Source organism: Rhinoraja longicauda, chromosome 6, assembly GCF_053455715.1.
Source record: "Rhinoraja longicauda isolate Sanriku21f chromosome 6, sRhiLon1.1, whole genome shotgun sequence".
NCBI classification, from domain to species: domain Eukaryota; kingdom Metazoa; phylum Chordata; class Chondrichthyes; order Rajiformes; family Arhynchobatidae; genus Rhinoraja; species Rhinoraja longicauda.
The window spans coordinates 3,070,110-3,085,321 of record NC_135958.1 but is presented as its reverse complement, the minus strand read 5'-3'; the positions used below and the strand labels follow the sequence as shown (position 1 = coordinate 3,085,321).

At 50.2% G+C, this 15,212-nt stretch overlaps 1 protein-coding gene across 3 annotated transcripts in view; it reads right to left on the bottom strand.

Annotated features, from left to right (window-relative positions):
* The window catches only part of bcar1 (BCAR1 scaffold protein, Cas family member), a 218,351-nt gene that overhangs the window by 16,648 nt on the left and 186,491 nt on the right, over window positions 1-15,212 (bottom strand). For 2 of the 3 annotated variants that reach the window (XM_078400360.1, XM_078400359.1), the window contains exons 3-5: window positions 9,297-9,476; window positions 7,034-7,156; window positions 4,623-5,882 (exon numbers count right to left, since the gene is read on the bottom strand). In XM_078400360.1, the coding sequence (XP_078256486.1) occupies window positions 4,623-5,882; window positions 7,034-7,156; window positions 9,297-9,476 (1,563 nt within the window). The remainder of the gene's footprint in view (window positions 1-4,622; window positions 5,883-7,033; window positions 7,157-9,296; window positions 9,477-15,212) is intronic. The other variant, XM_078400361.1, reaches the window with a different exon arrangement.

Genomic DNA, 15,212 nt, shown 5'->3' with positions numbered 1-15,212 from the left:
ATGACCAGGCTAATAGGAGGTGAAACAATTAGTGCTGTATCATAATTATTTTCCATCCTTTCTATTTCAAAGACCTCTAAAGATATTGCTTCCTCCACCCATTTTGTATAGTGACTGCTGTGGTGGTGATGACAAGCATGAGGCACAAAGATAATGATGAACCAACGGGTAAAAGATTGGATAATGGGGTCAGAGGTTGGATAATGGGGTCAGAGGTTGGATAAAGGGGTCAGAGGTTGGATAATGGGGTCAGAGGTTGGATAATGGGGTCAGAGGTTGGATAATGGGGTCAGAGGTTGGATAAAGGGGTCAGAGGTTGGATAATGGGGTCAGAGGTTGGATAAAGGGGTCAGAGGTTGGATAAAGGGGTCAGAGGTTGGATAAAGGGGTCAGGGGTTGAGCAGCAGGAGGGAGAGAAAGTCATAAATGGTATAAAATGGACGATACAAAGAGCTTTGTGTTTTCTGTGGAGTAATGGAGATGCAGTGTGGAAACAGGCCCTTTGGCCCATCCAGCCTGCGTGGGTGGGCACTCACTCCCTACCCTAACTCTATCCGACGGACAATATCCAATTTTTTACCGAAGCCAATTAACCTGCACGTGTTTGGAGTGCGGGTGAAAGCCGGAGCACCCGGAGAAGTCCCACGCAGGTCACGGGGAGAACGTACAAACTCCGTGCAGACAGCGCCCGTAGCCAGGATCGAACCCGGGTCCCTGGCGCTGCAAAGCACTAACTCTGCCGCTGTGCCACCGTGCCACCAGCACTTCCACACAAAGCCAACCAATGCTTTCAAGGGCGTTTAAGTGAGAAGAAATTGTGGAGAGATTTAGCTTTAACAGTTTGCAAGCACATAACGCCAGACTCAGGACCAGCTTACTACCCCACTGCCATCCGGCTTCCGAATGGGCCTCCCATAAACGGGTCTACTCTCAACCTTCCAACCTACCTCATTGCACTTTTTCTCCGGAACTGTAAAGCTACCATGATGCAAAACTATATTCTGCACTCAGATATTTTTCTCTTTGCAGTTGTAGTTGTGTGTGGCTTGACTATATCCTGTATGGTATTATCTGATTTAATTGAACAAACACACAAACACTGTACCTCAGTATATGTGGCAACAATATATTTTACACAGGGGGTGATGTGCCTTCTGGTTACGTATGTGGCATTTAGCAGATGTTTGGATAGGATTACTACGCAGTGAATGGAGGGGGTATGGGATATGTGCAGGTGGATAAGTGATGGTCTTGGCATCATGTTCGGCACAGACATTGTGGGCCGAAGGGCCTGTTGCTGTGCTGTACAGTTCTATGTTCAATGTCTATGTTCAATAATAAACCACTATGAATACCATGAGTTGCCCCAGCAATTCTTAGTTCCCAAGGGCGGCACGGTGGCACAGCGGTAGAGTTGGAACCTTGTAGCGCCAGAGACCCGGGTTCGATCCCGACTGCAGGTACTGTCTGCACGGAGTTTGTACGTTCTCCCCGCACCCCTGCGTGGCCGTTCCCCGGGTGCTCCGGTTCCCTCCAACACTCCAGAAGACGTGCGGGTTTGTAGGCTGATTGGTGTGGTGTCATTGTAAATTGTCCCCCGTGTATGTAGGATAGAGCTAGTGTGCTGGAATCGCCGGTCGGCACGGACTCGATGGGCCAAAGGGCCTGTTTCCACGCTGTATCTCTAAACTAAACTAAAGAGCACATCTGACCGCTGACTAACCCTTGTGTCTGTTTAGGATGGAGAGATTTGTGGTGCATTTCCCATTTGATATCAGTAAATATCCCACAGGTTTCAATCTGTGGGCCTGACAGCGTGGAAGTTATATCATCATCTTCACATGATGAAGGGCCCCAGCTATTCTGAGAGCTGGCGGATTAAAACTCCAGCCAGTCCAGTATCACTCTGTCTGTCCAGATTTACGAGGGAGTGCGCAGCCACACTAAATCTTTTATGCGGCAGTATTTTAACACAGTTAATAAAACCATGAACCAGAGTGATCTTCAAACAACTGCAGGAGCCACAACTCACCGCCTTTTGTTAATGGAGAAGCATACAGCACAGGAACAGGCCCTTCGGCCCGCCATGTCCGTGCTGAACACGATACAGAGATGAACTAGGATCCATATCTGTTCATTCCCTGCAATGTGCATGGGCCTGTGCAAAAGGCTCTCAAAGGCCGCTATCGTACCTGCCCTTATTACCACCCCCTGGCAGCGAGTTCCAGGCACTGAATTAACTCTCAATTGATGATTAGTATAAGAAAATAACTGCAGATGCTGGTACAAATCGAAGGTATTTATTTACAAAATGCTGGAGTAACTCAGCAGGTCAGGCAGCATCTCAGGAGAGAAAGAATGGGTGACGTTTAGGGTCGAGACCCTTCTTCAGACTGATGTCAGGGGGGCGGGACAAAGGATGGATATAGGTGGAGACAGGAAGATAGAGGGAGATCTGGGAAGGGGGAGGGGAAGAGAGGGACAGAGGAACTATCTAAAGTTGGAGAAATCAATGTTCATACCACTGGGCTGCAAGCTGCCCAGGCGAAATATGAGGTGCTGTTCCTCCAATTTCCGGTGGGCCTCACTATGGCGCTGGAGGAGGCCCATGACAGAAAGGTCAGACTGGGAGTGGGAGGGGGAGTTGAAGTGCTCAGCCATCGGGAGATCAGGTTGGTTAAGGCGGACCGAGCGCAGGTGTTGAGCGAAGTGATCGCCGAGCCTGCGCTTGGTTGATGATTGATGATTAATCATCTCTCTTGAGCCTGCGGCCACACAAACATTATTCGGCCACAGAAACCAGGCCGCCACTGCCCACAGGGCAAAGCAGAACAACTATTTTCTAAAGATAGACACAAAATGCTGGGGGGAAAGTCAGCATCTCAGGAGAGAAGGAATCGGTGACGTTTCGGGTCGAGGCCCTTCATCATTCCTTCTCTCCAGAGATGCTGCCTTGTCCCGCTGAGTTACTCCAGCATTTTGTGTCTGTCTTCAGTGTAAACCAGCATCTGCAGTTCCTTCTTGCAAATTACAAACTATTTTCTAAAACTTGGTTTTCAGGATACGGGCCTGTTGAAAAGGTGAGCCCCTAAAGGCCCTTGGGAAGTGCAGTGGTAAGTTGCTTTTGTACACTACTGAGGTTTGGCTGCTGCAGATCGCCCCAAGGTTCTATTAGGTCATAAGTGATAGGAGTAGAATTAAGCCATTCGGCCCATCAAGTCTACCCCGCCATTCAATCATGGCTGACCTATCTCTCCCTCCTAACCCCATTCTCCTGCCTTCTCCCCATCACCTCTGACACCCGTACTAATCAATAATCTATCTATCTCTGCCTTAAATATATCCTGACTTGTCCTCCACAGCCTTCTGTGGCAAAGAATTCCACAGATTCACCACCCTCTGACCAAAGACATTTCGCCTCATCTCCTTCGTAAAAGAACGTCCTTTAATTCTGAAGGTTTGATTCCTTTAATTAGGTAGAGAGTGCCAGGCCATGGACCCAGCAACGTTGCAGGAGGATGTATTTCTGGAGCAGAATGGAGGGGAACCTGCAGGTAATGGTGTTCCCTTGCATTTAATGGTGTTCCCTTGGTGTTTAAGGTGCTTCTAGACAGGCACATGCAGCTGCCAGAGGAGGTAGTTGAGGCAGGTACTAAAGCAACATTTAAAAACACGTAGAGCAGGTGCATGGACAGGTAGGGTTGACAACTTCCTCACTCCCAAATAAGGGACAAAGGGTGACGTCACCGCCCAGCCAGCGGCCACGTGCTCCCGCTCCACCAATGGCGGCTGCCCGGGCCGGGAGGCGGGTTGCTACGCAACCTCTGCTAGGCGGCGCTCGGGCCTACACTGTCCGGGCCTACACTGTCCGGGCCTACACTGTTCGGGCCTACAGTGTCCGGGCCTACAGTGTCCGGGCCTACAGTGTCCGGGCCTACAGTGTCCGGGCCTACAGTGTCCGGGCCTACACTGTCCGGGCCTACGCTGTCCGGGCCTACGCTGTCCGGGCCTACACTGTCCGGAACTATAGCGGCTCCCGGGCTACAGTGTCCGGGCCTACAGTGTCCGGGCCTACACTGTCCGGGCCTACAGTGTCCGGGCCTACAGTGTCCGGGCCTACACTGTCCGGGCCTACAGTGTCCGGGCCTACAGTGTCCGGGCCTACAGTGTCCGGGCCTACAGTGTCCGGGCCTACACTGTCCGGGCCTACAGTGTCCGGAACTATAGTGGTCCCCGGACCACAGTGTCTGGGCCTACAGCGTCCGGGCCTAAAACGGGACAAGGGCGGTCCCGTACGGGACAAACCAATTTAGCCCAAAATACGGGATGTCCTGGCTAATACGGGACAGTTGGCAACCCTACATATAGGACAGGTTTAGGGACATGTGGGCCAAATGGGACTAGCATAGATGGCACATCTTGGTCTGCATGGCAAAGATGGGCCGAAGGGCCTGTTTCCGTGCTGTATGACTCTGTAACTCCCTGACACCACAGGGAGTGGTGACCAACAGCATGAGTCTAGACCACAGGGAGCGACCAACAGCATGAGTGTAGACCCAGGCTTCTCTACCCGAGCAGTTCAGTGTGTATGGTGGTTGTAACAGGGAGCGACCAACACCAACCTGCAAGTGGACATAGTCGTAGTCCTCCATCCAGCCGCTGCCGTTGTTGTCGTACTGCGTGTCGGGACATCCTTCAGCCTGGTACCTGGGTGGAGAGGGCAGAGGCCTTGCCTGAATGTTGGCCTTGTCCGTGGGCCCAGTCTGGTAGTGGTTGATGGTGTTGTTGTTTGTCGAGGGGCTGCCGGTGTCTAGGCCGGGCAGGGGTACGCTGGACCTCACCTCGCCCGGCTGCAGCTGCTGCCGTGTCCGTTTGAAGAGGAGGGAGGCGTTGCCGTGCAGGAAGCTGGCCAGCTGCTTGGTGTCGTCGGGGATGCCCCGCGAGTACATCACAAACCTGTCCAGGTCGTCGGCGGAGTTCTGCTTGTTTGTTATCAGGACGTTCAGGGCCCAGTTGCAGTTGTCCAGCGCCTGGCTGTGCGTGAGCAGAAGCTGGTAGACGTCCTCCATCTTCTGCACCTGCTTGCTCAGCTTGGCGTACAAAGTGCGGTCGGTCGCCTGCATGGAGTTGGTCACAGCTCCGCGCGCAAAGTCCAGCAGCTCCTTCACCGAGTTCTTCACCCGCTCAACCCCGGTCTTGATGTTCTGCACGTTGGCCTCCATGTGCTCCCGGCCCCGCCAGCTGCTGACAATGAAGGACATCAGGTAGGAGATGGCGCCTTCCACGCCTTGCTGATGCTTGGCCAGGATCTCCATGGCCACCTCCAGCTCCAGGTTCAGCTCCTTGCTGCCGGCCTTGGGCAGAGTGTTGGAGGACTCCTTCACAGGGATGACGTCCAGAGAGGACGTGGAAATATTGCTCTTTGTGCTCCCTGTGCTGGAAGCAGAATGCCTCTTGTAGCTGTTGGTGACTTCCTCCGTCGCTGCATCCCTGCACACCTGAGGCGGGACGTCATAGATGTAATCTCCAGCCGGCTCCTCGTTCGACACGACCTTCCCTCCAGACGACGGGACTCCCAGATCCCTCGGGAAATCGTAAACGTCTTGCAGGGACGTCTGGTATCCAAGAAGCTTCTGGTTGGGAGGGACGTCGTAGATGTCCTGGTCGAGGGAGGTGTCGGCAAGTTTCCCCGCTGGCGGAGGTATATCGTACACGTCGTCGATGGGATAGCCGTCGTGCGAGGCGGGGGTCTGGGGGCCAAACCTCATGGAGTCTGGACTCTTCGGCCCCCTGTGCGAGAAGGATGGCGGGACGTCGTACGTATCTTCAGAGACCGGGCCATCGGGAACGTCCTTGCTCACGGATGGTGGGAAGTCGTAGACCTGCGTGGGAACGAGAGCAGATACAACCCATCAGGCACTGAGCTATGCTCTTCCGAGGTTCAAAGCTGGGGATTGGCAACGCCAATCATGGTGTACGCACAAACAACGTTGTAAAATTGTCTTTCATATATATGTAAATGTAAATGTTGGTGGGATGTATTTATGAGATTGAAATAGGCTGTTCATGGAACAAGGAGTTAGTTCAGTGTTGCATCTCCCTGGGTCACCCTGCCTGGTGCTGACACATTGGTTGTAGACACAAAAAGCTGGAGTAACTCAGTTTGTGAACTAATTCTGTGTGTGTGTGTGTGTGTGTGTGTGTGTGTGTGTGTGTGTGTGTGTGTGTGTGTGTGTGTGTGTGTGTGTGTGTGTGTGTGTGTGCGTGTGTGTGCGTGTGTGTGCGTGTGTGTGTGTGTGTGTGTGTGTGTGTGTGTGTGTGTGTGTGCGTGTGTGTGTGTGTGTGTGTGTGTGTATGTGTGTGTGTGTGTGTGTGTGCGCGCGTGTGTGTCTGTGTATCTGGCCGTCCGTGTGTGTATGTGTGTGTATGTGTGTGTGTGTGTGTGTGTGTGTGTGTGTGTGTGTGTGTGTGTGTGTGTGTGTGTGTGTGTGTGTGTGGTGTGTGTGTGTGTGTGTGTGTGTGTGTGTGTGTGTGTGTGTGTGGGGTGTGCGTGTGCGTGTGTGTGTGTGTGTGTGCGTGTCTGTGTGCATGTGCATCTGTGTGTATATCTCTGTGTGTGTTTTTGGGCGCGTGTGTCTGTGTGTATGTGTGTGACTGTACATGTGACTGCGTGCATGTGCCGTGTGCGTGTGCGTATCTGTATGTGTGTGTGTGTGTTCATCTGTGTATGTGTATATCTGTGTGTGTATTTTGATGTGTGTGCATATCTGCGTGTGTGTGTGTAACTGTGTGCGTGTGCCTGTGTCCATGTACACACACGTGCGTTATTGAAAGCTCTGTGATTGTTCAGTACATGCACTATTAGCAGTCCATGCAAGCGGGTCTGGAAGTCACAAGAAGCTCAGCTGTGCCCTTGCCCTGGTGTTTGTTCTGGTAGGCGGCCACAATAATTCACACGGCAGTATCACTATGTCCCACTGCTGCAGTCAACAGATACCTGAAACACATTTCCTGACCAGAGCTAGGTACTCACTATTTGTTGAGCCTGGATGTGGTGCTGCAGATTCATTTCTACACTGGGGGGGACATCATAAATTTCCCGTGACTTATCTCTGCAGTTGGGGCCTTTCGTTGCCTTGGGAAGCGTATCATATGCCTGATAAAGAGGAGCGGGGATTAAAATATTGATCTCCCGGCTGCAGCCACGATTAATCCTGTACTGCTGAGGTTTGTGCTTACAAATGTCCCTGCAAGAGTTTTGTCCAGAAATGATCGGCCAACATTTCCTTTCTCTTATCTCGGCCAAACCAATGAATGCATTCAACAGCATTCATCATGAGAGGCACAATGTGTCTGAACGTCCACTGAAATTGATGCCAATCTGTGAGGAATTGCACATAATTCTCTCGCCCCTCTGAATACCTACGCTATACCAACCTCCACCGACCTCCCTTCCACATTTATCATGTACTCCACTGCAGGTAGACACAAAGTGCTGGAGTAACTCAGCGGGCCAGGCAGGATGGGTGACTACAACACTTGCTGTCTATCTTCAGTACACACCTGCATTTGCAATTCCTTTCCACACATTTTGTACTCTGCAGCAAGGTCAATTGTAGACATGAGAAAATGTTTCGCTTTTAAAGGGAAAAGGCACAAAATGCCGGAGTAACTCAGCGGGTCAGGCAGCTTCTCTGGAGAACATGGATAGGTGACGTTTCACAGAGTGCTGGAGTAACTCAGCGGGTCAGGCAGCATCTCTGGAGAACATGGATAGGTGACGTTTCACAGAGTGCTGGAGTAACTCAGCGGGTCAGGCAGCATCTCTGGAGAACATGGATAGATGACGTTTCACAGAGTGCTGGAGTAACTCAGCGGGTCAGGCAACAACTCTGGAGAACATGGATAGGTGACGTTTCGGGTTGGGACCTTCCTTCTGAAGTCAGGAGAAGGGTCGCGACCCAAAACTCCACCTATCCATGTTCTCCAGAGATGCTGCCTGACCCGCTGAATTACTCCAGCACTGCGTTTTTGGTTTTTGTAAACCAGCATCCGCAGTTCCATGTTTCTACATTTCTATGGATGGGATGCTGACATTGTTTTACAGCCTTGCTCTTATTTTGCGGTAAGGAAAATAGCCATCACAATGGCATAAATGTGGGTGGGCTGAACTATCTCATGGTGCTGTGTTGAGCAAACACAAAGGATCACTATTTATTTATGAGAACAATGTTCTTTTAATAGTTGGCAAATTAATCACTCTATTTCAATCAATCATTTCTCACAATGGCGTTGGTTGGGACAACCTTTGCTGCCAAGGTCCCTACATAACTGCACTGACGACTTTCCTAAAGAGCCTAATTTACAGCTGGCAGTTGAGGATGGCCAAAGATTGGGTAAGGCGCTACATAAATGGCAACTTTCTTTTCTGGGCGACGCAGTGGTGCAGCGGGTAGAGCCACTGCCTCACAGCGCCAGAGATCTGGGTTCGATCCTGACCTCGGGCGCTGTCTGTGCGCAGTTTGCACATTCTCCCTGTGACCTCGTGGGTTTCCTCCGGGTGCTCCGGTTTCCTCCCACATCCCAAAGACGCACGGGATTATGGGTTAATTGGTTTCTGTAAATTGCCCCTGTAAACATGTACAAAGTGGTTGAGAAAAGTGGGATAACATGGAACAATGGTCGGTGTGGACAGGGTGGGCAGAAGTGCCTGCTTCAATCCGGTACTCACTGGAGTTTAGAAGGACGAGAGAGGATATTATAGAGATGTATAAAATTATAAAAGGACTGGACAAGCTAGGTGCAGGAAAAATGTTCCCAATGTTGGGGGAGTCCAGAACCAGGGGGCCACACAGTCTAAGAATAAAGGGGAGGCCATTTAAAACTGAGGTAAGAAGAAACTTTTTCACCCAAAGAGTTGTGAATTTGTGGAATTCTCTGCCACAGAGGGCAGTGGAGGCCAATTCACTGGATGAATTTAAATGAGAGTTAGATAGAGCTCTGGGGGCTAGCGGAATCAACGGGTATGGGGAGAAGGCAAGCACGGGTTACTGATTGTAGATGATCCGCCATGATCACAATGAATGGCGGTGCTGGCTCGAAGGGCCTAAAATGGCCTCCTCCTGCACCTATTTTCTATGTTTCTATCTCTACACTAATATAAACTACTTTGAGATATGGCCAAGCTTTCAAATTATTATTTAAAATACGGGAAGAGTATTCATCCATTTGCGTTCTATTAAAACACTGTTGTGATAAACTCTCTGCATTTTATTGAATGCTAAAGCACTACCCACCTCTTGCCCATACTGACTGCCAGTAGATTCTGTTCCTCCTCTATTGGGAGGGACGTTATAAATCTCCTGCAGAGTAGCTGGAGGGAGATTTCTCGATGGGAGGATGTCGTACTCATCTTTCTCCATCTGCGGGGGCGTGTCGTACACATAAACGCCTCCAACTCTCGTTGGAAGGACTACCTGTCAAGGAAAGAAAAAAAGAGTAATTCAGTTCATCGCTCCTGTAAGATTCAACAACATCTCTCTCTGTTCCTGTCAGTGCAGCTGATTTTGGTTAATTAAACAAAAAAACAAGGGTGCCGCAGTGACACAGCTGGTAGAGCTGCCGCCTCACAGCGCCAGAGACCCGGGCTTCATCCCCATCCTTACTTCAGAGATGCAGCCTGGAAACGGGCCCGTCGAGCCAGCCAGTCAAATACCACTGGCAACGTAAGCCAGCAGTGTCACAAGTGCAGGCTGTGATGAATTGGCACAAACCCCTGGATCACATGGTTACTTATTAAAAGTCAGAGAGTTGCGAATCTGTGGAATTCTCTGCCTCAGAAGGCAGTGGAGGCCAATTCACTGAATGCATTCAAGAGAGAGCTAGATAGAGCTCTTAAGGATAGCGGAGTCAGGGGGTATGGGGAGAACGCAGGAATGATCAGATTGAGAATGATCAGCCATGATCACATTGAATGGCCTCCTCCTGCACCTATTGTCTATTGTCTATAAAATGAACAAACCTCATTCGAGTAGACACAGAATGCTGGAGTAACTCAGCGGGACATGCAGCATCTTTGGAGAGGAGGAATGGATGACGTTTAGGGTCGAGACCCTTCTTCAGTTCAGGTTCAGAATCAGGTTCCTATTAAATCTTTCCGCTCTCACCTTAAACCTATGTTGTCTGGTTGTTGATTCCCCTACTCTGGGCAAGAGACTCTACAGTGCCCTCCAATACCCATCACTTATTTATTTGCCTCTGTACTCCACAATGTGAAATTTGTAATAGAAAAAAATCACATGTGGTTGAAGTGCACATTGTCAGATTTTATTAAAGGGTATTTTTATACATTTTAGTTTCACCATGTAGAAATTACAGCAGTGTTTATACATTCCCCCCCACCTATTTCAGGGCGCCATAATGCTTGAAACACAGCAATGTCATGTAAATGAAAGTAGTCATGTACACCTCTATAAGATCACCCCTCATCCTCCTGCGCTCCAAGGAATAGAGTCCCAGCCTGCTCAACCTCTCCCTGTAGCTCAGGCCCTCGAGTCCTGGCAACATCCTCCTAAATCTTCTCTGCGCCCTTTCCAGCTTGACAACATATTTCCTCTAACAAATCTTTCTTTTAACAAATGTTCTTTCTTATCAGTCTCGTACTTCTTTGAATCCATTCATTGCAACACTGTGGAAGCTTCGTTACCGTGTGAGGTGATTAGTTTAGTTTAGTTTAGAGATACAGTGCGGAAACAGGCCCTTCGGCCCACCGAGTCTGTACCGACCGGCGATCCCCGCACACTAGCCTTATCTTACACACTCAGGCCAATCTACAAATGTACCAAAGCCTATTAACCGACAAATCTGTACGTCTTTGGAGTGTGGGAGGAAACCGGAGCACCCGGAGAAACAGCACCTCATATTTCGCTTGGGCAGTTTACACTCCAGCGGTTTAAACATTGACTTCTCCCACTCAGATCGTCCCTGCTTTCCCTCTCTATCCCCTCCCCCTTCCCAGTTGTCCTACTAGTGTTCCTGTCTCTGACTACATCCTATCTTTGTCCCGTCCCCCTCTCCTGACATCAGTCTGAAGAAGGGTCTCGACCCGCAAGGTCACCCATTCTTCCTCTCCACAGATGCTGCCTGACCCGCCGAGTTACTCCAGCATTTTGTGTGCACCCGGGGAAAGCCCACGAGGTCACGAGGAAAACGTACAAACTCCGTACAGACTGCACCCGTGGTCAGGATGGAACCCGGGTCTCCGGCGCTGTGAGGCAGCAACTCTACTGCTGCGCCACCGTGCCGCCCAGTGGGCTTGTGTATTTTCCCCAATTATGGACATCTGTAAAATTGGGACTTGTTTGTTACTTTGATTTGATCTGCACTCCTCTCCTTCACAAAATAGATCATGTTTATGAACTTGGCAACATATATGCTGTCTCCGTTATCTTTAATAAGTAACGATTGGAAACAATCGGACATTTCCCCTTCAGCCTCAGGGCTTTAGGTCAAGGCAGGAATATCACTGATGATTCCAACATCATGTTACATCGCTACAGATGGATTCATGCACACAGAATGAACTTCAAATGAGTTTGGAAATGTTTGTGCTCTTTCCTCCTGAGTCTAGACTATAGACTTTACAGCATGTAAGTTCATAAGTGATAAGAGCAGAATTAGGAGCATTCGGCCCATCACATCTGCTCCGCCATTCAATCATAGCTGATCTATCTTTCCCTCTTACCCCCATTCTCCTGCCTTCTCCCCATAACCCCGGACATCAGTACTAATCAAGAATCTATCTATCTCTGCCTTAAAAATATCCATGGGCTTGGCCTCCACAGCCTTCTGTGGCAAAGAATTCCAAATATTCACCACCCTCTGACGAAAGAAATTCCTCCTCTTCTCCTCCCTAATGGAATGTTCTTTAATTCTCAGGCCATGATCTCTAGTCCTAGACTCTCCCACTAATGGAAACATCCTCTCCGCATCCACTCTATCCGGGCCTTTCATTGTTTGGTAAGTTTCGGTGAGGTCATTGAGGTGAAAGTTTCAATACAAAGAGGCCCTTCGGCCCGCCGATCCTACGCCGACCTGCAATCACCCCTTAAACTAGCACTGTCCTACTCAAGAGGGACAATTTACATTCTGCATAAGTCAATTAACCTGCAAACCTGTGTATGAATGAACAGCAGGCGCTGGTTTACACCGACGATAGACACAAAATGCTGGAGTAACTCAGCGGGTCCATGTTCCCCAGAGATGCTGCCTGACCCGCTGAGTTACTCCAGCACTCTGTGAAACGTCACCTGTCCATGTTCTCCACAGATGCTGCCTGACCTGCTGAGTTACTCCAGCACTCTGTGAAACGTCACCTGTCCATGTTCTCCACAGATGCTGCCTGACCCGCTGAGTTACTCCAGCACTCTGTGAAACGTCACCTGTCCATGTTCTCCACAGATGCTGCCTGACTTGCTGAGTTACTCCAGCACTCTGTGTCTGTCTTCGGCCCACAGAACAAAAAAGGCAAGTTGTCCACAGACCTTCCTGTTTTATTCAAGCCTTCTCTCCCCAGATTAACTACGTTCAGTCACTCACTGCTCCAAAATTAAAGATCGCGTGGGGAAGATGATTTTGCCACCGCGAGCACCTCCCGACACCGGATGAAACCGCTGGCGTTGGCACCAACGGAAGCCAACCGCCGAGGCGCAGCTGTCGGCCGCCAGAGTCCCGCAGTGAGAGGCTTCACGTTGTCGTCCAGTACGCTGGGCCAGAGACACAGAAACAAGGCGGGCAGCGGGGAACGAATACTTTCTGTGCAAGAGTGCGGGGGAGTGGGAGCTACAGTGTGCCAGGCTGGGTGCCAGCAGCTCAGCACTGCAACAGTGCGGCCAATGTGCAGCAGGGAGGCGATACGCGAGAGGGGAAGGGGAAGGAAGCAACTGTACTCAATCTCAGGTTCACACACAAGGAGATTCAATCCAAAATAATACACACAACATGCTGGAGTAACTAACTAACTCAGCGGGTCAGGCAGCATCTGTGGAGAACATGGATAGGTGACGTTTCACAGAGTGCTGGAGTAACTCAGCGGGTCAGGCAGCATCTCTGGAGAACATGGATAGGTGACGTTTCACAGAGTGCTGGAGTAACTCAGCGGGTCAGGCAGCATCTCTGGAGAACATGGATAGGTGACGTTTCACAGAGTGCTGGAGTAACTCAGCGGGTCAGGCAGCATCTCTGGAGAACATGGATAGGTGACGTTTCACAGAGTGCTGGAGTAACTCAGCGGGTCAGGCAGCATCTGTGGAGAACATGGATAGGTGACGTTTCAGAGTGCTGGAGTAACTCAGCAGTTCAGGCAGCATCTCTGCTGAGAGCTCAGTGTGATGAAGGGTCTCAACCCAAAACCTATTCAATTTCTCCAGAGATGCTGCCTGACCCACTGAGTTACTCCAGCATTTTGTGTCTACCTCTAATTCTTGGAGCAGAATTAGGCCATTCGGCCCCTCAAGTCTACCCCGCCATTCAATCATGGCCGATCTATCTTTCCCTCTCAACCCCATTCTCCTGCCTTCTCGCCATAACCCCTCACGCCATTACTAATCAAGAATCTGTCAATCTCCGCCTTAAAAATATACAGTGCAGAAACAGGCCCTTCGGCCCATCAAGTCTGCACTGACCAGTGATCCCACACACTAACACTATCCTACACACACTAGGGACAATTTAAATTTATGCCAAGCCAATTAACCTACAAACCTGTATGTCTTTGGAGTGTGGGAGGAAACCGAAGATCTCGGAGAAAACACACGCCGGTCAGAGGGAGAACATGCAAACTCCATACAAACAGCGCCCATAGTCGGGATTGTACCCGGGTCTCCGGCGCTGTGAGGCAGCAACTCTACCACTGCGCCACCGTGCCGCCCAAGTTGATGTTCTGCAGCAGGTTCCCAGACAATCCGGCAAAGCCACTCGCGTTTCTCCAAACTAAAAATAGATCCACGAAGAAATTCTCAGAAGGAAAACAGTAACACAGTTTTAATGCTTCCTGGCCCGGCTGAGACGGCTTGCTAGAGGGGCCAGAGCAGGGGGCTGTCTCTGCGAGATGCTGGGGATGTGAAGCAATCTCTCAGCGTCTTGTTCCCTTCGATTCACAGCGAGCTGAAGGATGACACGTCCACAGTGGGAACCCCGTATCCGAGGGGCCGACTATCGCGGTCACCGTGTGGAGAACAATAAATCGCCATGGACATGTGAAGACAGAGAGGATGAGACCGAGTTTCTCCCCACAGGCCATCAGGACTGTTAACTCTTATATCACCAGGGGACTCATTTACTGTATTAATTTATTTTTTGTGTTATGTCTTTTTTTTTAAAATTTCTTTTCTGTTCGTAGTTTTAGCACAATCCGCAGGCATTGCCACTTTCATTTCACTGCACATCGTGTATGTGTACGTGACAAATAAACTTGACTAGACTTGACTTGACCCTGTGGTCGGTCGCTGTGCTGGAGGAGGGAGACGGTGATTGATGTTGGGGGCAAAGCACGAAGTTAGGAAGTTAATTAATATAATTCTGCGGCACATCCCGCGGGTGGAAAAGCCACTGATTGTATTTAGCTCAGTTTAGTTCAGAGATACAGCGCGGAAACAGGCCCTTCGTGGCCCGCCGTGCCCGCACCGACCACACTAACACTTTACGACACACACAAAGCGACAGGTTCCCATTGTCAACACCACCACATACTCAACACCTTCGCCCAGTCCGCCTTAACCAACCTGATCTCCCAGTGGCTCAGCACTTCAACTCCCCCTCCAACTCCCAGTCTGACCTTTCTGTCATGGGCCTCCTCCAGTGCCATAGTGAGGCCCACCACAAATTGGAGGAACAGCACCTCATATTTCGCCTGGGCAGCTTGCAGCCCAGTGGTATGAACATCGACTTCTCCAACTTTAGATAGTTCCTCTGTCCCTCTCTTCCCCTCCCCATTCCCAGTTCTCCCTCTATCTTCCTGTCTCCACTTATATCCTTCCTTTGTCCCGCCCCCCTGACATCAGTCTGAAGGGTCTCGACCCAAAACGTCGCCCATTCCTTCTCTCCTGAGATGCTGCCTGACCTGCTGAGTTACTCCAGCATTTTGTGAATAAATACCTTCGATTTGTACCAGCATCTGCAGTTATTTTCCTAAACATTCCTCGACAATTTACCAT